Here is a 21,345-nt window from a genome sequence, read left to right as displayed (position 1 = left end):
AAGCTGGTCATTTGACACAGTCTGATCCTTCACGTTCTTCCTCAGCTTCCTATTGACGTCTTCAACAACTACTTCAGTCTGGGCTTCGATGCTCACGTCACGCTGGGCTTCCATGAATCCAGAGGTCGGTTCACTCACACATGTTGTTTCCTGATCCTTGATATGTTTTCTCTTCATGTGTTTGTGTTCTTGTGTCAGTCGACTAAGAATCAAACTGACTAAGACGACTGACTCAAGGACCGCCGTCCACCAACGCTCAGGTGCTGTGAGACATATGTCCAGTCTGAAGATCTTCTACTCAGTTTGTGAATCTCGTTCACACCTGGTTTGGTTCAGAGCTTCAGACTCTTCAGTTCAGTCTGAACCTGGACATCAGGTGTGAAAGGTTCCTCAGAGCAGAAGAGGAGTTCTGGCGCTGGATCAAACTGAACCTGGATCTGTTCCAGAGTGAAAACACTTTGTTGGATAGTTTGGACTTTTGGACCAATCACAGGAAGTAGAGACAGAATTAAACAGTAGAAGAAGAGTCCTCAGCTCTCCTGATACATGAGCTGTTCTTATCTCTCAGGCATCAATACAATCCAAATGGCTGGAGACGTGAACAGTCTCCTTCTGTCTCTGTTTGTCAGGACAAAATGAAAAAGACTATTTTCTGTTTAAAGTCACACAGGTTGAATGTTTCTGTCTTCTAGAGGCGAATCCAGAGAAGTTTAACAGCCGCTTTAGGAACAAGATGTTCTACGCAGGGGTGAGTGTCCTTTGATCTGTTCTGTCTGATTCACACACACATTGGAATTTTGTAATGTGTGTGTTGGTGTGTGTGTTGGTGTGTGTTTCAGACGGCGTTCTCAGACTTCCTCAGCGGGACCTCGAAGGACCTCGCCAAGCACATCAGTGTGGTGGTGAGTGGAGCTGCTGACCTCAGTGACCAGTCTTCATGTTAATGATCACTGTGCTTTTAATTAGTTATTTGATGATATCAAAACGGGTTAGACATCATGATTGACAGCTGAGACTGACTGCTTATTGATCAGGAGCGAGTGTGGGCGGGGCCTCTGTTCTGCACAGACTCTAACTGCAAACAAAGTCATCACCTCAAGATGGCAGCATTCATATCTGAGATGTTGTAGGTTCTCTAACCCCCCAACGTAAAGAAGTGTAGAGAAGTCGTCATCTTTATATACAGTCAATGATTGTCAGTATCTGTTTATATATATATATACAGTGCCTTGCATAAGTATTCAGCCCCTGGGACTTTTCTACATTTTGTCATGGTATAACCACAGAATAAAATGTATTTCATTCTGACTTTATGTAATGGAACAACGTAAAATAGTCCATCATTAAGAAGTGGGGGAAAGTATTACATCGATTTCAAAATTGTTTACCAATAAAAATCTGAAAAGTTTTGAGTGCATATGTATTCAACCCCTTTACTGTGAAACTCCTAAAAAAGTTCTGGTGTGACCATTGGCTTCACAAGTCACATAATTAGTAAACAGCATCATGAAGACCAAGGAGCCCACCCAACAGCTCAGGGATAAAGATGTGGAGAAGTATGAAGCAGGGTTAGGTTATGAAAAAATACCCCAAGCTTTGAACATCTCAGGGAGTACCATAAAATCCATCATAAGAAAATGGAAAGAATATGGCACAACCGCAAACCTACCAAGACAAGGCCGTCCACCCAAACTGACAAACCAGACAAGGAGAACATTAATCAGAGGAGCCACCAAGAGGACCATGGTAGCTCTGGAGGAGCAGCAGAGATCCACAGCTGAGGTGGGAGAATCTGTCCACAGGACAACTATCAGATGATAGTTGTCCTTTTATCCCTCACCCCCTCTTTCCACCACATCACCCCCATCCTACAGCAACTCCACTGGCTTCCAATTCACTTCCGTATCAACTTTAAAATTCTTCTTCATACTTTTAAAGCCATCCACAACCTTGCCCCTCCTTACCTGTCTGACCTCCTTCACACTGCCACCTCCACCCGCTCCCTCAGATCCTCCTCTTCCATCCATCTAACTGTCCCCTCTGCCCGGCTTACCACCATGGGGAGCAGAGCTTTCAGCCGCTCTGCTCCCAAACTCTGGAACTCACTCCCACCTGACATCCGAAACATTGACTACGTCCCTCAGTTCAAATCCTCTCTCAAAACCCACTTTTTCTGGATTGCATTCTCACTGTAGTTGCCATGCTGTTTTTACTTGCACTTTTAATTTTAATTGTTTTGTTATTTGTTTGCTCCTGTTTTAAATTGTAAAGCGTCCTTGAGTGACATGAAAGGTGTTGTGAAATAAAATGTATTATTATTATTATTAGATGTCTACTCCACAAATCTGGCCTTTATGGAAGAGGAGCAAGAAGAAAGCCGATGTTGAAAGGGAACCATAAGAACTCCAGTTTGGAGTTTGCCAGAAGCCATGTGGGAGACACAGCAAACATGTGGAAGAAGGTGCTCTGGTCAGATGAGACCAAAACTGAACTGTTTGGCCTCAATGCAAAGCGCTATGTGTGTGGTGGAATCCCAACACTGCCCATCACCCTGAGCACACCATCCCAACAGTGAAACATGGTGGTGGTAGCATCATGCTGTGGGGATGCTTCTCTTCAGCAGGTACAGGGAAACTGGTCAGAATAGAGGGAAAGATGGATGGAGCCAAATACAGGGAAATCCTTGAAGAGAATCTGATGCAGTCTGCCAAAGACTTGAGACTGGGGCGGAGGTTCATCTTCCAGCAGGACAATGACCCTAAACATACAACCAGAGCTACAACAGAATGGTGAAGATCAGAGCATGTTAATGTCTTCAAATGGCCCAGTCAAAGCCCAGACCTAAATCCAATCGAGAATCCATGTCAACACTTGAAAACTGCTGTTCACAGACGGTCTCCAACAATCCACAAGAAGAATGGACAAACATTTCCATCTCTAGATTTGCAAAGCTGGTAGAGACAAACCTCAAAAGACTTGTCGCTGTAATTTCAGAGAAAGGAGGTTCAATCAACTATTGACTCAGAGGGGGGGGGGGTGAATACTTATGCACCCAACAGATGTCAACTTTTATGTTCTCATTATTGTTTGTGTCACATTAAAAGGTATTTTGCACGTTCAAAGTACTATGCACATTGTGTTGATCAAATTGGAAAAGTCTGTTCAAGTCTATTTGTATCCCAGTTTGTAAAAGTACAAAATGGGAAGCAGTCCATGGGGGTGAGTACTTCTGGTAAGGCACTGTAAGTACAGAACTCGAACGAGGTGTTCTATACATGTCGTGTTCTCCTTCCTCAGTGTGACGGCCTCGACCTGACCTCAAAAATCCAGGAGCTGAAGCTACAGTGTCTGCTGTTCCTCAACATCCCGAGGTACCGTACTAACGATGACAATAAGAGATTCATGTGACAGCAGCTTTCAGGAGACCCAAGGATCTCTACAGATTGTCTGTGAGCAGAGAAGGAAACATCTCATCCGTCACTTTCTCTCCCTGTACAACACGCTGTGTGTGTGTGTGTGTTTGTCTGTGTGTGTGTCTGTGTGTGTGTGTCTGTGTGTGTTGCAGGTACTGTGCGGGGACCATGCCTTGGGGTCAACCGAGTGAGCACCACGACTTTGAACCTCAGCGTCACGACGACGGCTGCATCGAGGTCATCGGCTTCACCATGACGTCCCTGGTGAGCTCTGGGCTGTTCTCCACCACGTCAGACCACGTTAGACCACATCAGACCACATGAGACCACGTTAGACCACATCAGACCACATGAGACCACTTGAGACCACATCAGACCACATCAGACCACGTCAGACCCAATCAGACCACATGAGACCACTTGAGACTACATCAGACCACATCAGACCACATCAGACCCAATCAGACCACATGAGACCACATGAGACCACGGTGGACCACATGAGACCACATGAGACCACATTAGACCACATGAGACCACATCAGACCACATAAGACCCAGTCAGACCACATCAGACCACATCAGACCACATTAGACAACCTGAGTCCACATCAGACCACATGACACCACATGACACCACATCAGACCACATCAGACCACATCAGACCACATTACACCACATGAGACCACATGAGACCACATCAGACCACAACAGACCACATCAGACCACATGAGACCACATTAGACCACATGAGACCACATCAGACCACATAAGACCCAATCAGACCACATAAGACCACATCAGACCACATTAGACAACCTGAGTCCACATCAGACCACATGACACCACATCAGACCAGATCAGACCACATGACACCACATCAGACCACATCAGACCACATGAGACCACATGAGACCACGGTGGACCACATGAGACCACATGAGACCAGATTAGACGACATGAGACCACATCAGACCACATTAGACAACCTGAGTCCACATCAGACCACATGACACCACATGACACCACATCAGACCACATGAGACCACATGAGACCACGGTGGACCACATGAGACCACATGAGACCAGATTAGACCACATGAGACCACATCAGACCACATCAGACCACATTAGACAACCTGAGTCCACATCAGACCACATGACACCACATCAGACCAGATCAGACCACATGAGACCACATGAGACCACGGTGGACCACATGAGACCACATGAGACCAGATTAGACCACATCAGACCACATCAGACCACATCAGACCACATTAGACAACCTGAGTCCACATCAGACCACATGACACCACATCAGACCAGATCAGACCACATGAGACCACATGAGACCACGGTGGACCACATGAGACCACATGAGACCAGATTAGACCACATCAGACCACATCAGACCACATCAGACCACATTAGACAACCTGAGTCCACATCAGACCACATGACACCACATGACACCACATCAGACCACATCAGACCACATGAGACCACATTACACCACATGAGACCACATGAGACCACATCAGACCACAACAGACCACATCAGACCACATGGGACCCCATTGGACCACGATACACTGTTGTTTGTGTCCAGGCCACGCTGCAGGTCGGAGGTCACGGGGAGCGTCTCCACCAGTGTAAGGAAGTGACCCTCACCACCTTCAAGTCCGTCCCCATGCAGGTGGACGGAGAACCCTGCAGACTGTCCCCGTCCATCATCAGCATCAGTCTGAGGAACCAGGCCAACCTGGTGCAGAAGACCAAGAGGAGGAGCTCCATGCCCCATCTCAACCAGTAAGGATCCAACCAGCTGCGTTCACCTCAAGGCTCCGCCCACACCCACCTGGTGACTCTTTGTCCAGCGTCCAATCGTTTGGACGAACCGAGACAGAGACCTTTGTCCTCTTCCTGATCAGCTGTTGTGTTGGTTTGATGATTGTGTGTTTGTGTGTTTGTGTGTTTGTGTGTTTGTGTGCAGCCAGCAGCTCGTGGCTGAGACGCTGCAGGTCCCAGTGAACCGGATCAGCATGACGGCCTACGAGGCTCTGCACTACGACATGGACCATCTGAGGGACGCCTGTGAGTGACCAGCAGGGGGGGGGGGGGGGGGGGGCGCCGTCCCCTCACGTCCATGTCCCAGACCGGGGGGGGGGGGGGCACTGAAACTCAACTGTCATCACTTCTTTTGCAGCGATGCCGCTCGGAGTGATCTCTGTCCCCGGGGACTGTGACCTGGAGACCTGCCGTCTGCTCATAGAGCGTCTGCAGGACAAAATGGAGCAGGTAGAGCACAGGACACGAGGACACGAGGACACGAGGACACAAGGACACGAGGAGACAAGGACACAAGGACACATAGAGTTTGTGTTGGACAGATTTGAACAAACATCAACTAGAGAAACAACAAACAGATCAGTGACTGTAGTGACAGGAAGTGACATCATAGCTTCAGGTTTAGATAAACAGAAGTTGAGAAGGTTCAGGATTCAGTTTGAAGAACTTCAGAGTCGTGTCCAACATGAAGACGTAGAGTTCACATCTCGTCCTCCGTCCTCTCTCCTCAGGACTGCGACCCGACAGAGGGGGGGAGTCTGACGTCACAGAAACTCTCCATGAAGTGGTGTTTCCTCGACTGTGAGTCCAGATCAGCTGATCCCAGTCAGCGTCTCACAGAGACACTCACCTGTCTCCTGTCTCCTGTCTCCTGTCTCCTGTCTCCTGTCTCCTGTCTCCTGTCTCCTCTCGTTGTCTTCTAGGTACGACGGCAGATCGCTTCTACAGAATCGACCGAGCTCAGGTACGAACTCCTGCAGTTGGTGTATTCTTAGTGTGAGGACGGAACCTGATGTTGTGCGGGTTCTTCAGGAACACCTGAACTACGTGACGGAGATCTCTCAGGAGGAACTCTACATCCTGGACCCAGAGCTGGACATCAAGGACACAGTGGACACGTCCGCCAGGAGGCTGGAGTCAGAGGAGCTGGACCAGGAGACACAGTGTGTCCTCCCCACGGCTTCTTCACATGATCCAGAAAACGGTAAAACACTCCGATTTGAAGCAGCTTCACAGTTTCACTCTTTTCTCTGATCTAACTGAAAACAAAGATGGACGACATGACAGCTTCGTGAAGTGAAGCCAAAGCCTCTCCATCGCCCCCTGGTGTCTGGCTGCAGTGTAGGTCATACCCTCCTCCATGTTAGCAGATGGGACATGGACCAAACTAAAAATCTAAGTAGACTTTCAAGCAATGTTTGATGATATAAAAACAGGCTGAGACGTGATGATTGACAGCTGAGACTGACTCTGATTGGCAGAAAGTGTGTATGGGCGGGGCCTTGATACCACGGCTCCATGGTCAATACTGCTCAGACTCTGACTGTAAATTACGTCATCACCACAAGATGGCAGCGTTTGTGTCTGAGATGTTTACGATTGAATGATCCGATGAATGAACGAGGACCTGTGGCTCTCAATTCACCAGAAGACGGAAAAATTTGTTTTAAACTTTTTGCCAGTTTGTGTGTTCATGATCTACAGTTTGAGTCCGTTTCTGTTTTCACTCGTCTCAATTAGATACATTTAAAGTTGTGTTGAGTTGTGTTGAGTTGTGTTGAGTTGTGTTGACTTGAGTTGTGTTGAGTTGTGTTGTGTTGTGTTGAGTTGTGTTGAGTTGTGTTGTGTTTAGTTGTGTTGAGTTGTGTTGTGTTGAGTTGTGTTGAGTTGTGTTGACTTGTGTAGACTTGTGTTGAGTTGTATTGACATGCGTAGACTTGTGTTGAGTTGTGTTGAGCTTCAGCTGGCAGAGCGATGCTGTAGATCACTTGTGTGTCTGTGTTGTCGACTCAGAGCTGATCAGCTGCGTCAGGACCTTGGACCTGGACTCAGTGAGTGAACTGGATCGTTGTGTTACTCTGTCTGCTCTGACTCAATGTGAATCTGCTGAGCGCTCCTGTCCTCCACCAGCAGGGGGCAGACCTGCTGGTGGAGGACACCGTCCAGGTCCTCGTCCACCACGTCCCTGCAGCTTGTCTACACGCTGAGCTGGTGTCCTTCAGGAGGTTTCTAACTTCCTGTCTCGTTTGGTTTAGTTCCCATGTCTCACCTGGACGCCACGGAGACAGAGACGTGAGTTCACTTCCTGTTCATCGTGTCCATGGTTTGTCTTCACTGCTTACAACACGTCCACGTCCTCTCTGTGTCCCAGCGGAGAGACGGCCACCTGCTGTCAGAGGAAGAAGGTTCAATACCTGCTGGAGGGCGGGGCCTCGCTCAGGAAGACAGACCTGCAGGTAGGTCCCTGTGACCCAGCTGGGCCACGCCCCTTCCTACTGTTACCTGTCTCACTCTCTGCAGCAGCTGTTACCTGTCTCACTCACTGACCAGCAGCTGTTAGCTGTCTCACTCTCTGCAGCAGCTGTTACCTGTCTCACTCTCTGCAGCAGCTGTTACCTGTCTCACTCTCTGCAGCAGCTGTTACCTGTCTCACTCTCTGCAGCAGCTGTTAACTGTCTCACTCACTGACCAGCAGCTCTAACCTGTCTCACTCTCTGCAGCAGCTGTTAGCTGTCTCACTCTCTGCAGCAGCTGTAACCTGTCTCACTCCCTGCAGCAGCTCTAACCTGTCTCACTCTCTGCAGCAGCTGTAACCTGTCTAGCTCTCTGCAGCAGCTCTAACCTGTCTCACTCTCTGCAGCAGCTGTAACCTGTCTCACTCCCTGCAGCAGCTCTAACCTGTCTCACTCCCTGCAGCAGCTCTAACCTGTCTCACTCTCTGCAGCAGCTCTAACCTGTCTAGCTCTCTGCAGCAGCTGTTACCTGTCTCACTCTCTGCAGCAGCTGTTAGCTGTCTCACTCTCTGCAGCAGCTGTTACCTGTCTCACTCTCTGCAGCAGCTGTTACCTGTCTCACTCTCTGCAGCAGCTGTTAGCTGTCTCACTCTCTGCAGCAGCTGTAACCTGTCTCACTCTCTGCAGCAGCTGTTACCTGTCTCACTCTCTGCAGCAGCTGTTACCTGTCTCACTCTCTGCAGCAGCTGTTACCTGTCTCACTCACTGACCAGCAGCTCTAACCTGTCTCACTCTCTGCAGCAGCTGTTACCTGTCTCACTCTCTGCAGCAGCTGTAACCTGTCTCACTCTCAGCAGCAGATCTAACCTGTCTCACTCTCTGCAGCAGCTGTAACCTGTCTCACTCTCAGCAGCAGATCTAACCTGTCTCACTCTCTGCAGCAGCTGTTAGCTGTCTCACTCTCTGCAGCAGCTGTTACCTGTTTTACTCTCTGCAGCAGCTCTAACCTGTCTCACTCTCTGCAGCAGCTGTTACCTGTCTCACTCTCTGCAGCAGCTGTTACCTGTCTCACTCTCTGCAGCAGCTGTTACCTGTCTCACTCTCTGCAGCAGCTGTAACCTGTCTCACTCTCAGCAGCAGCTGTAACCTGTCTCACTCTCAGCAGCAGCAACACCATGGTGAAGTCAGTAGTTAGAGGAAGCAGCAGAGCTTTTGTTTTTGTTCTCTCTCTCAGTCGATCAGTCATTTTGTTTCCAGAGAAGCCGACTCACTGAGAACAACTTGATACAAACACACACACTGTGTAACACAATCCTTCACTGTGTGATGCTGTCTGTGTGTCTCAGGGTCAGAAGAACAAGGACCAGGAGCCGAGTGGATATCTGGAGAAACATCAGCAGAGAGATGACCGGGAGACACCTGTCTAACCTCCAACCTGTCTCACCTACAACCTGTCTCACCTACAACCCGTCTCACCTACAACCTGTCTCACATCTAACCTGTCACACCTCCAACCTGTCTCACCTACAACCTGTCTCCCCTACAACCTTTCCCACATCCAACCTGTCACACCTCCAACCTGTCTCACCTACAACCTGTCTCCCCTACAACCTGTCCCACATCCAACCTGTCTAACCTCCAACCCGTCTCACCTACAACCTGTCTCACCTCCAACCTGTCTCACCTACAACCTGTCTCCCCTACAACCTGTCCCACATCCAACCTGTCTCACATCCAACCTGTCACACCTCCAACCTGTCTCACCTACAACCTGTCTCCCCTACAACCTGTCCCACATCCAACCTGTCTCACATCCAACCTGTCTCACCTCCAACCTGTCTAAACTCCAACCTGTCTAACCTCCAACGTGTCTCACCTCCAACCTGTCTCACCTCCAACCTGTCTCACCTACAACCTGTCTAACCTACAACCTGTCTCACTTACAACCTGTCTAACCTCCAACCTGTCTCACCTACAACCCGTCTCACCTACAACCTGTCTCACCTCCAACCTGTCTCACCTACAACCTGTCTCACCTACAACCCGTCTCACCTACAACCTGTACCACATCCAACCTGTCTCACATCCAAACTGTCTCACCTCCAACCTGTCTAACCTCCAACCTGTCTCACATCCAACCTGTCTCACCTACAACCTGTCTCCCCTACAACCTGTCCCAAATCCAACCTGTCTCACATCCAACCTGTCACACCTCCAACCTGTCTCACCTAAAACCTGTCTCCCCTACAACCTGTCCCACATCCAACCTGTCTCACATCCAACCTGTCACACCGCCAACCTGTCTCACCTACAACCTGTCTCCCCTACAACCTGTCCCACATCCAACCTGTCTCACATCCAACCTGTCACACCGCCAACCTGTCTCACCTACAACCTGTCTCCCCTACAACCTGTCCCACATCCAACCTGTCTCACATCCAACCTGTCACACCTCCAACCTGTCTCACCTACAACCTGTCTCCCCTACAACCTGTTCCACATCCAACCTGTCTCACATCCAACCTGTCTCACCTCCAACCTGTCTAAACTCCAACCTGTCTCACATTCAACCTGTCTCACTTACAACCTCTCTCACATCCAACCTGTCTCACCTCCAATCTGTCTCACCTCCAACCTGTCTCACCTCCAGCCTGTCTATCTTCTTCTGGCTCAATTCAACATCTCTGGCCAGACTCAATGTAGAAAAGTGCTGATTTAACAGAGTGAATGTAAACCTCTTCTTCTTCTTCTTCTTCTTCTTCTTCTTCTTCTTCTTCTCTCAGATTCATTTTAATATGTTATAGACAATGTTTGTTGATGTTTGAAAAAGGCGTCTGTCCTCTGGAGACTGACGGACCTCAGGACATGTCTTCTTCCACACGGTCACTTTAAGTTTGATGAATTGAGTTCTGTTGATTTATTTGTCGAGATGACGACACGGCGTCGGCTTATTCACATTTTTAGATATTTCAGTGGCCACGTGAAGTTTGGTAAAGTTTTTTTCTTTTAAAAACTATAAAGCAAGCAAATGTTTCCATAGTGATGTGTATCTACTGTATTTATTGTCTGTGACTGTAGAAGAGACGTCAGTATTTTAAAAACCAGATTCTGCCAAAGTCTGTATTAATAACTTGATATTCCACTGTATGATGATGAGTAAGAACTGTTTCATTATTTCTGACCGGGATTAAAACAGTAACAGTTTCTCTGAGGATTGTTTTTATTGGCTCACATCATTAGGTCCAATTCACACTTTTATGATATATAATTGATCTGACAAATCTACAGTCTGTCCAATCAGGAGTCAGCCTCAGATGTCAATCATCACGTCTCAGCCTGTTTCAATATCATCAAATAACTGATTCAAACCAAAATGATCAGAAACTAGAAAAAACATTAGAGAGAGAAGAACGAGCTGAAATGACAGAAACATCTTGACATTTATTTAACATCCTCTTTGTTTGCCTGTTGACATTTTTTGTTTCAAAAATACATTTCAGAGAAACCATGAGAAATGTTCGGTGGCCCTGAGGGTTTAAACACGACCAACTATTCACTTGTGTTTCTGCTGAGCTGAACTGAGCTGAGCACTCTGGGCCACCGTACAAATGTGTGATTAAATAAATGTATTTTCATCTGATGAAAACGTGACCAACAACCATCAGTGCAGAGATGAACTTTGACCCAGTGAACACACACACACACACACACACAAACTTTATGCAAATGAGCTGAGCTTGTTTTGTTCATCTGGGTTTGGATTAAATTCAGTGACGTCACCATGCTGTGTGTGTGTGAGGGTGTGTGTGTGAGGCTGTGTGTGTGTCTGAGGCTGTGTGTGAGGCTATGTGTGTGTGTGACAGAGAGAGAGGTCGAGCTGCAGTTTGCAGGAGAAGCAGCTGAAGCAGCAACAGAAGACGACGACTCCTCAGCCACAACTTCTGCAGCTTCTGAACTAAACAAGTAAGTGTCTCTGTTTTTATTATTTATATAATATATAACTCTGAATAAAATTGGTCTGAATCAACCTCCAGCTTTTTAATTTTCACACAAATTCAGTCTTTTATCTGAGTGAACATCAGTTGAACATTTTCATTCTTTCACTTCAGGCCAAACTCACAGATAGATTTAGAAAAAGATGTTCAGGTGAATCAGTAAAGATTTGAAATGGTTCTTTTCACAAAGAAGGTCCATTAATCTGAAGGACAGCATGTTTCTCAGGTTTTATTTTGAAGGATATGAACACATAATAGCTTTGACTCATTAAGTTTGAATCAAAGTAGATGTTCTGCCTCTTGCTCAGTTTCACGACCTTCAAGCCTTCTGCTGGTTCATTGGACCTTCTCAGAGATCAGGTCATTAGAGCTGAAGCAGCTTCTCTTCCCTGTGAACGTTGTTGTCCTGCTCCTTGAGAGACGTCTGCAGAGTCCAGGCTGCAGCTGCAGCAGCAGGAGGTTCGGGTCTTTCTTCACGAGCGGCCTGTGAAATCAGCTCCGGATGTGAGAGTGAACCCAGAGACTCAGGAGCAGCTTCCTCTGAGCCCGGCGAGCGGAGCATCTCACCCCTTTTCTCCATGCTAACATTTCATTGTTTTCTTATGCAAATAAGTTTCTATTCAGGGCAGCTGGGGGAGGCCGGTGGGGGGGGCGAGTGCCGGGTGGGGTGGTGAGGGCTGGGCTCCTAAGACGTGGCGTGGAATCTGTGTTGAGCTTCAGAGAAATGAAACCAGGCTGGAAGAGGCTTTGTTTGAGGCCATTGAATCAGTTCAGAGGATCTAAAGGCTCTTTCAGACCCCCCCCCCCCTTCATTGATGAAAGGACCACTGACGGCCTGCTGAGAGAGAGAGAGAGAGAAAGAGAGAGAGAGAGAGAGACAGAGGGAGTAGGAGAGAGAGGGAGAAAGAGAGAGGGAAGGAGAGAGAGAGGGGGAGAGAGGGAGACAAAGGGAGTAGGAGAGAGAGGGAGAAAAAGAGAGGGAGAGAGAGAGGGGGAGAGAGGGAGAGGGAGAGAGAGAGAGAGAGAGAGGGAGACAAAGGGAGTAGGAGAGAGAGGGAGAAAGAGAGAGGGAGAGAGAGAGGGGGAGAGAGGGAGAGAGAGAGAGAGAGAGAGAGAGGGAGAGAGAGAGAGAGAGAGAGAGAGAGGGCGAGGGAGAGGGAGGTGATAATAATAATTCAGGAGTCTGAGTTCTTTTAAACAAAGAAAAATAAATAAAGAGAGGGAGTGAGATGACAACAGACACACAACAGACACACAACCTGACTACATTAGCCTACTTTTATAATCCTGATTTGCTGTCACTACAGAGCTCAGATTATTTCAGCGTTTGTGAGGTCGAGCTGAAAAGAGCAGATTTGATTTGGTCCATCTGGTTGCTGATGGACTGAACCAACCGGAGGGCCCCCGGTCCAGATGGTTCAGTCCACTCAGAGATGTAACCCCAGCCCTGAGGTCAGTGTCTCCTGAGGAGTTCTCCTCACATTAACGTCGTCCATGTTTGTTTTTTTGCAGAATGCGAAGTTTGTTTTCTGTGATGCTGCTGCTGCTCGTCGCCGTGGTAACGCTCAGCGACGCCAGCCGGAGGAACAAGAACCATCGAGGTAACGGGTTCAGCTAGCTAGCTAACGTTATCAAACTGACCTGATGGTGGCGCTAGAGCATGAGTCAGAAGTAACGAGTTCAGCTAGCTAGCTAACGTTATTAAACTGACCTGATGGTGGCGCTAGAGCATGAGTCAGAAGTAACGGGTTCAGCTAGCTAGCTAACGTTATCAAACTGACCTGATGGTGGCGCTAGAGCATGAGTCAGAAGTAACGAGTTCAGCTAGCTAGCTAACGTTATCAAACTGACCTGATGGTGGCGCTAGAGCACGAGTCAGAGGTAACGAGTTCAGCCCACTAGCTAACATTATCAAACTGACCTGATGGTGGCGCTAGAGCACGAGTCAGAGGCAACGAGTTCAGCTATCTAGCTAACGTTATTAAACTGACCTGATGGTGGCGCTAGAGCACGAGTCAGAGGTAACGAGTTCAGCCCGCTAGCTAACATTATCAAACTGACCTGATGGTGGCGCTAGAGCATGAGTCAGAAGTAACGAGTTCAGCCCGCTAGCTAACGTTATCAAACTGACCTGATGGTGGCGCTAGAGCACGAGTCAGAGGTAACGAGTTCAGCTAGCTAGCTAACGTTATCAAACTGACCTGATGGGGGCGCTAGAGCACGAGTCAGAGGTAACGAGTTCAACTAGCTAGCTAACGTTATCAAACTGACCTGATGGTGGCGCTAGAGCACGAGTCAGAGGTAACAAGTTCAACTAGCTAGCTTACGTTATCAAACTGACCTGATGGTGGCGCTAGAGCACGAGTCAGAGGTAACAAGTTCAACTAGCTAGCTTACGTTATCAAACTGACCTGATGGTGGCGCTAGAGCACGAGTCAGAAGTAACGAGTTCAGCCTGCTAGCTAACGTTATCAAACTGACCTGATGGTGGCGCTAGAGCACGAGTCAGAAGTAACGAGTTCAGTCTGCTAGCTAACGTTATCAAACTGACCTGATGGTGGCGCTAGAGCACGAGTCAGAGGTAACAAGTTCAACTAGCTAGCTAACGTTATCAAACTAACCTGATGGTGGCGCTAGAGCACGAGTCAGAAGTAACGAGTTCAGCCTGCTAGCTAACGTTATCAAACTGACCTGATGGTGGCGCTAGAGCACGAGTCAGAGGTAGCGAGTTCAGCCCGCTAGCTAACGTTATCAAACTGACCTGATGGTGGCGCTAGAGTACGAGTCAGCGGTAACGAGTTCAGCCTGCTAGCTAACGTTATCAAACTGACCTGATGGTGGCGCTAGAGCACGAGTCAGAAGTAACGAGTTCAGCCTGCTAGCTAACGTTATCAAACTGACCTGATGGTGGCGCTAGAGCACGAGTCAGAGGTAACGGGTTCAGCTAGCTAGCTAACGTTATCAAACTGACCTGATGGTGGCGCTAGAGCACGAGTCAGAGGTAACGGGTTCAGCTAGCTAGCTAACGTTATCAAACTGACCTGATGGTGGCGCTAGAGCATGAGTCAGAAGTAACGAGTTCAGCTAGCTAGCTAACGTTATCAAACTGACCTGATGGTGGCGCTAGAGCACGAGTCAGAGGTAACGAGTTCAGCCCGCTAGCTAACATTATCAAACTGACCTGATGGTGGCGCTAGAGCATGAGTCAGAAGTAACGAGTTCAGCCCGCTAGCTAACGTTATCAAACTGACCTGATGGTGGCGCTAGAGCACGAGTCAGAGGTAACGAGTTCAGCCCGCTAGCTAACGTTATCAAACTGACCTGATGGTGGCGCTAGAGCACGAGTCAGAGGTAACGAGTTCAGCTAGCTAGCTAACGTTATCAAACTGACCTGATGGTGGCGCTAGAGCACGAGTCAGAAGTAATGAGTTCAGCTAGCTAGCTAACGTTATCAAACTGACCTGATGGTGGCGCTAGAGCACGAGTCAGCGGTAACGAGTTCAGCCCGCTAGCTAACGTTATCAAACTGACCTGATGGTGGCGCTAGAGCACGAGTCAGAGGTAACAAGTTCAACTAGCTAGCTTACGTTATCAAACTGACCTGATGGTGGCGCTAGAGCACGAGTCAGAAGTAACGAGTTCAGCCTGCTAGCTAACGTTATCAAACTGACCTGATGGTGGCGCTAGAGCACGAGTCAGAAGTAACGAGTTCAGTCTGCTAGCTAAGGTTATCAAACTGACCTGATGGTGGCGCTAGAGCACGAGTCAGAGGTAACAAGTTCAACTAGCTAGCTAACGTTATCAAACTAACCTGATGGTGGCGCTAGAGCACGAGTCAGAAGTAACGAGTTCAGCCCGCTAGCTAAGGTTATCAAACTGACCTGATGGTGGCGCTAGAGCACGAGTCAGAGGTAACAAGTTCAACTAGCTAGCTAACGTTATCAAACTGACCTGATGGTGGCGCTAGAGCACGAGTCAGAAGTAACGAGTTCAGCCTGCTAGCTAACGTTATCAAACTGACCTGATGGTGGCGCTAGAGCACGAGTCAGAAGTAACGAGTTCAGTCTGCTAGCTAAGGTTATCAAACTGACCTGATGGTGGCGCTAGAGCACGAGTCAGAGGTAACAAGTTCAACTAGCTAGCTAACGTTATCAAACTGACCTGATGGTGGCGCTAGAGCACGAGTCAGAAGTAACGAGTTCAGTCTGCTAGCTAAGGTTATCAAACTGACCTGATGGTGACGCTAGAGCACGAGTCAGAGGTAACAAGTTCAACTAGCTAGCTAACGTTATCAAACTGACCTGATGGTGGCGCTAGAGCACGAGTCAGAAGTAACGAGTTCAGCCCGCTAGCTAAGGTTATCAAACTGACCTGATGGTGGCGCTAGAGCACGAGTCAGAGGTAACAAGTTCAACTAGCTAGCTAACGTTATCAAACTGACCTGATGGTGGCGCTAGAGCACGAGTCAGAGGTAGCGAGTTCAGCCCGCTAGCTAACGTTATCAAACTGACCTGATGGTGGCGCTAGAGTACGAGTCAGCGGTAACGAGTTCAGCCCGCTAGCTAACATTATCAAACTGACCTGATGGTGGCGCTAGAGCACGAGTCAGAGGTAACGAGTTCAGCTAGCTAGCTAACGTTATCAAACTGATCTGATGGTGGCGCTAGAGCACGAGTCAGAGGTAACGAGTTCAGCTAGCTAGCTAACGTTATCAAACTGACCTGATGGGGGCGCTAGAGCACGAGTCAGAGGTAACGAGTTCAACTAGCTAGCTAACGTTATCAAACTGACCTGATGGTGGCGCTAGAGCACGAGTCAGAGGTAGCGAGTTCAGCTAGCTAGCTAACGTTATCAAACTGACCTGATGGGGGCGCTAGAGCACGAGTCAGAGGTAACGAGTTCAACTAGCTAGCTAACGTTATCAAACTGACCTGATGGTGGTGCTAGAGCACGAGTCAGAGGTAACGAGTTCAACTAGCTAGCTAACGTTATCAAACTGACCTGATGGGGGCGCTAGAGCACGAGTCAGAGGTAACGAGTTCGTCCTCAGGTGAACATCATACAACAAAATCAACGACATCGTATCTTAGTAACACCATGAACCGGACGAAAGAAGAGAAGCTGAAAAAGGATAAACTATTTAGAAATAATGAGACATTTCACTATAAAAATGGCAAAAATGTAATAACAAGAAATTTCGTATAAATAATAAGAATTTTTTTATGAAAAATGAAGAAAATTTCTTTAAATACTGCGAAACTTTAAAGAACAGAATAAAATGATGAAAACATCGACATTATTTTATTCAGCAATAAAATCTTTCATTACTGAGAGAAAGTTTGTCATTTAAAATTTTAGCCGTATGAAATATTATGAGGAATCTTAAGACCCAATAGAGATGTTACTCTTTGACCTTTTTTTCTTCAGATATGAAACATTTGTACAGATATAGTTTGATGAGGTAATCAGGCACACCTTATTATTAAGTATTTGATCTGGAGGGGGTGTGGTCAGGGGAGGGGGTGTGGTCGGATGTGTCTCCTCTGACAGAAGCTGTGACTCTGCAGGTAAACAGGAGAAACCCGGGCCGGCGTCGGAATGCCCCCCCGCTGACACTCGCTACGGGAGGTGTGTCCCTGACCATGGAGACTGTGGACCAGGAGCCAGAGACGCCTCCTGTGAGGAGCACAGCCACAAGATCCCCTGCAAGATCCCATGCAACTGGAAGAAGGACATCAGTAAGACACGCGACCACATGACCATCTGACCACATTAACCATGTGACCACGCAAAACACATGACCATGTGACCACAAGTCCGATTCACCACGTGAGGTCGTGGTTCTCAAGCTGTTCAGGTGAGAGGTGGAGCAGCCGGGTGCAGCAGACACACACAGGAAGTGACCTGGTACCTCTGCTGCAGAGGTCACGTGATCACGTTTACATCACCTGACATGTGGTCAGCTCACCTGAATGATGAGGAGATTTCTGTGTTTATGTTCTAGTGGCTGATTTTTCCTTCTCCTGTCCTGAAGGGGGCAGCACATTCAGTCGGCTGCCAGTTTGTGATTCAATTACCAGTGCCTAACTTCATTTCAAAGCGACCTCTGCTGGTCAAAACAAATAAACGCAGGAAAAAGAACCATATTTTAACTCAGCTCTGACTTGAAGAACGTCAGTTATTAATAACAATGATGTTAATTATTACATTTTATTGATTTGACAACAAATCTCCGCAAAATATCCCAAAGTTCTGTCTATTGAGGTAGACGTTATTCAGGTTCAGTTATTATGAATTAAAGATTGAATAATGTGTTTGGTTCTTTAGAGAATAAGGTTAAAGAAGACACAGAAAACAGTGTAAAATATTTTTTAAAGATGCATTTCAAATACTTACAGGTGACTGTAAGTACAAGTTCGGAGCGTGGGGATCCTGCGACGGCGTCACCAACACCAAGAGTCGCTCAGGAGCCCTGAAGAGGGCGCTCTACAACGCCGAGTGTCAAACCACCGTCACAGTGTCCAAGCCCTGCTCCCCCAAAACCAAGAAACCCAGAGGTGAGACCTGAATCCAGATGTGAGAACTTAATCCAGATGTGAGAACTGAATCCAGATGTTAGAACTGAATCCAGATGTGTAAGAGGTCAGGCTGCAGAGGATCTCTCTCTCTCTCTCTCAAGCACACACACACAAGCAGATAAATAACAGGGACACCTAGTGGCCGGGAGGCTTCATCACACTCACTGCTACATAGACCATAATCCCACAGTTTTCTATGAGACAGTTTTAGTCATGTGTAAATTATGAAAAAGACGTTTTTAATATTATCTCATTTTAAATATCACATATTTAAGACTGACTATTTATTACTATATTAACATTTACAATGTGATTTTTCAGATAAAAACATAGATTTAACATGCTACATGTTATGATTACACTTACTTAGAGTAAATGAAAAGATTCTTTCCCTTTCTTATCTTTATTTACTGAAGATTCTTATTCTAAATCCTTCTCACTGGAACTTTAACAGTTTGATCCTGACCAAAGCTTCCTGTGATTTGATCGATCAACTAAAGATGAATTCATCGTGAGTTTGTCTTTTCCTCACAGGAGAGAAGAAGTCAAACTAACGGATGAAGAGACGACTGAACGAACGTCTTCATGGAACACCAACACTCCTCCATGTTCCTCTTCTTCGAGTTGATGTTGATAAATGTGGAACCTTTAGATTTAGAAGATGAAACCGTCCTCGTACCTTTAGTCTCTTTTAACTGATAGAAACTAAAAGCTTTGAATGTAGATGATTTTAAATTCACTTCCAGTTCATCAAGTTAGAAAAGATAAAAAATCTATTTTTTGAATTATAGATTATTGATGAGTCTTGTATAAATGAACAAATTAAATACTTTACATTGTCAAAGAGTCTGATCTGTTCATTAATAACACAAATATAATCGTTAATAATACAAACAAGAATCGTTATTATATCGTTAAAATGTATTTACGCAAATGATAATCATTAATAACCAGTTAAATGAAACCACAGGATTTCTCTGAGACGTCTCTCGATGTGAAACTATTGCTTCTCGTTCAGTTTCCAGTTTTACAGCTGGACTGAACGAGGCGTCTCACTGGTCACTGATGAGGTCACTTTAAAAACAGACTTTATCATTTCCTGTTTCAACATCAGTCAGCGATGAACAGAACCATCCGACAACACAGAGAAGCCAAACGAGCACAAAGGGCCGACCTCCGGCTCGACCCGATGTTCTGAAGAACTCTGGTGTCAGCGGAGGTTTGAGCGGCGGCAGCGCAGGAGGCTGCAGAAGGTTTTCCTGAAGGTGACGTTGCAGAGGGCGTAGCAGCCCGGGTTGATGGCGCTGTTGACGTAGCAGAGCCAGTATCCCACGGTCCACAGGCTGTTTGGGATACAGACGTGACAGAAGGCGGCGATGACAGCCATGATGTTGTAGGGCGTCCAGGTGAGGATGAAGGCCAGCAGGATGGACAAGATGGTCTTGGTGACCCTCCTCTCCCTCGCCATCACTCGATGCATCCTCGTCTCCTGAGACCTGAAACTGGGACAGGTGGACAAAGCCATGGACGCCGTCCTTTGGAGGTCAGTGTTGGAGGAGGAGTCATTCTCAATTTTGTTGTAATCTTCCAATCTGGTGCGCCGGCCGGCGGACTGAGTGAGACGCTGCTGGCGGGACAGACAGATGTCTCCGAGCCCGGACGTGTCTCCGGGACTTCTAGACGCCCTCCGGTTCCTTCTGGTCTTTGTTGGGCTGGACTCTGATTGGTTCAGAGACAGATCAGAGCAAGGGTCGCTGGTCACCCAGCTCCTTCGTTTCGTGAGGAAGTCTTTAATGGACGGACTGGACGTCCTGAGCGCGCCCCGCTCTGACTGGAGGACGCTCAGCCGGCTGCGGCTGCCGGCCGACAGGCGGCCGTACAGGACGATCATGACGACGGCCGGGACGTAGAAGGAGGGAAGCGTCGTCCCCAGAGTGACGGCCGGGCTGGACAGCAGCTGCGTGTAGCACCGCCCCTCAGGGACGAATCGTTCCCCCCCCACATTCTGCCAGCAGAGGATGGCGGGGGCCCAGAGGACAAAGGACAACAGCCAGGCGCCACCGATCATCAGAACGGCCATCCGCCCTGTCCGCCGCGTGGGGTAACTCAAGGGGCGTGTCACGCAGAAGTAGCGGTCCAGACTGATGACCAGCAGGTTCAGCACCGAGGCGCTGCTCACCACGTGGTCCAGCACCAGCCACAGGTCGCACAGCGCTGCCCCCAGTGGCCAGCGGCCCAGCAGCAGGTACAGGCTGTACAGGTTCATGGAGAACAGGCCGATGAGCAGGTCGGCCAGCGCCAGGCTCAACAGGAAGTAGTTGTTGACCGTCCGCAGGCGGCGGTTCACTTTGATGGAGACGATCACCAGCGTGTTGCCGAGCAACGTGACGCAGCTGAGGGATGCTGTTACCATGACGATGAGGACGAGCTGCCAGGGGCTGTACGGACGCTCGGCTCTGATTGGAGGCTCCAAGGAGGCGTTACTGCAGGGGCGGAGCCAAGCAGACATGTTGATGTGTGATCCAGGTGCTAGCTCCATGTCTCCTTCAAAATAAAACACAGACTGATCAACAAGCATTAAAAACAAGACAAACAAACATTCAGCTGCATTTGACGATGAAGAGTTCAAACATGCCATGGAACCGATGGATGAAAGAAATCTATCAATAAAATTAAAATAATAAAATAAAAAATGAATTTTAAGAGTTCGTTTTGGTTTGAGAGAAAATGTTTTGTTTGGTTTTTAAGGTTATTACCAATAATTATATAGCTTAAACACATTTGGAGTCTAATTTATATTTTCTTATTTTGAAAAAGAGCTGGTTGTGAATGACTCTGTATTTATGTGTGTGAATAAAAGAAGAAGTAAACGTGAAGAATCAGAAATATTCAAATAATCAGAGAAACATTTCTGACAATCAGTCGATCATCAGCACTGCTGTTTCCTGGACTGACCACCAGAGGGCAGCGTCTAGCACGGAGTGGTCCAGAGGACGAGTCAGTCACTAGTCAGTCAGTCAGTCAGTCAGTCAGTCAGTCAGTCAGTCACAAGTC

At 47.7% G+C, this 21,345-nt stretch overlaps 3 protein-coding genes across 3 annotated transcripts in view; 2 read left to right on the top strand and 1 right to left on the bottom strand.

Moving 5' to 3' along the window:
- Window positions 1-10,922, top strand: part of dgkzb (diacylglycerol kinase, zeta b) — a 17,331-nt gene extending 6,409 nt beyond the window's left edge. The window contains exons 15-28 of the mRNA XM_062389072.1: window positions 46-124; window positions 693-748; window positions 840-902; window positions 3,298-3,371; window positions 3,566-3,677; window positions 5,027-5,226; window positions 5,411-5,511; window positions 5,624-5,715; window positions 5,997-6,066; window positions 6,189-6,229; window positions 6,298-6,469; window positions 7,521-7,557; window positions 7,637-7,721; window positions 9,065-10,922. Coding sequence (XP_062245056.1) covers window positions 46-124; window positions 693-748; window positions 840-902; window positions 3,298-3,371; window positions 3,566-3,677; window positions 5,027-5,226; window positions 5,411-5,511; window positions 5,624-5,715; window positions 5,997-6,066; window positions 6,189-6,229; window positions 6,298-6,469; window positions 7,521-7,557; window positions 7,637-7,721; window positions 9,065-9,145 — 1,263 coding nt within the window. The 3' untranslated portion in view covers window positions 9,146-10,922. The remainder of the gene's footprint in view (window positions 1-45; window positions 125-692; window positions 749-839; window positions 903-3,297; window positions 3,372-3,565; window positions 3,678-5,026; window positions 5,227-5,410; window positions 5,512-5,623; window positions 5,716-5,996; window positions 6,067-6,188; window positions 6,230-6,297; window positions 6,470-7,520; window positions 7,558-7,636; window positions 7,722-9,064) is intronic.
- A 617-nt stretch (window positions 10,923-11,539) lies between these two features.
- mdkb (midkine b) lies at window positions 11,540-19,047 on the top strand. Its single transcript, XM_062389197.1, has 5 exons — window positions 11,540-11,681; window positions 13,226-13,314; window positions 17,281-17,451; window positions 18,112-18,270; window positions 18,826-19,047. The coding sequence occupies exons 2-5, from the start codon at window positions 13,227-13,229 to the stop codon at window positions 18,843-18,845; spliced, it is 438 nt and encodes a 145-aa protein (XP_062245181.1). The 5' UTR covers window positions 11,540-11,681; window position 13,226; the 3' UTR covers window positions 18,846-19,047.
- A 73-nt stretch (window positions 19,048-19,120) lies between these two features.
- On the bottom strand, window positions 19,121-20,888 carry chrm4b (cholinergic receptor, muscarinic 4b). The gene has a single exon (XM_062389143.1). The coding sequence runs from the start codon at window positions 20,867-20,869 to the stop codon at window positions 19,502-19,504; it is 1,368 nt and encodes a 455-aa protein (XP_062245127.1). The 5' UTR covers window positions 20,870-20,888; the 3' UTR covers window positions 19,121-19,501.
- Between the last annotated feature and the right edge of the window lie 457 nt (window positions 20,889-21,345).

This window comes from Platichthys flesus, chromosome 6 (assembly GCF_949316205.1).
Source record: "Platichthys flesus chromosome 6, fPlaFle2.1, whole genome shotgun sequence".
NCBI classification, from domain to species: domain Eukaryota; kingdom Metazoa; phylum Chordata; class Actinopteri; order Pleuronectiformes; family Pleuronectidae; genus Platichthys; species Platichthys flesus.
Note: the sequence above shows the minus strand (reverse complement) of the source record. Positions and strands in the feature narration are given on the sequence as shown.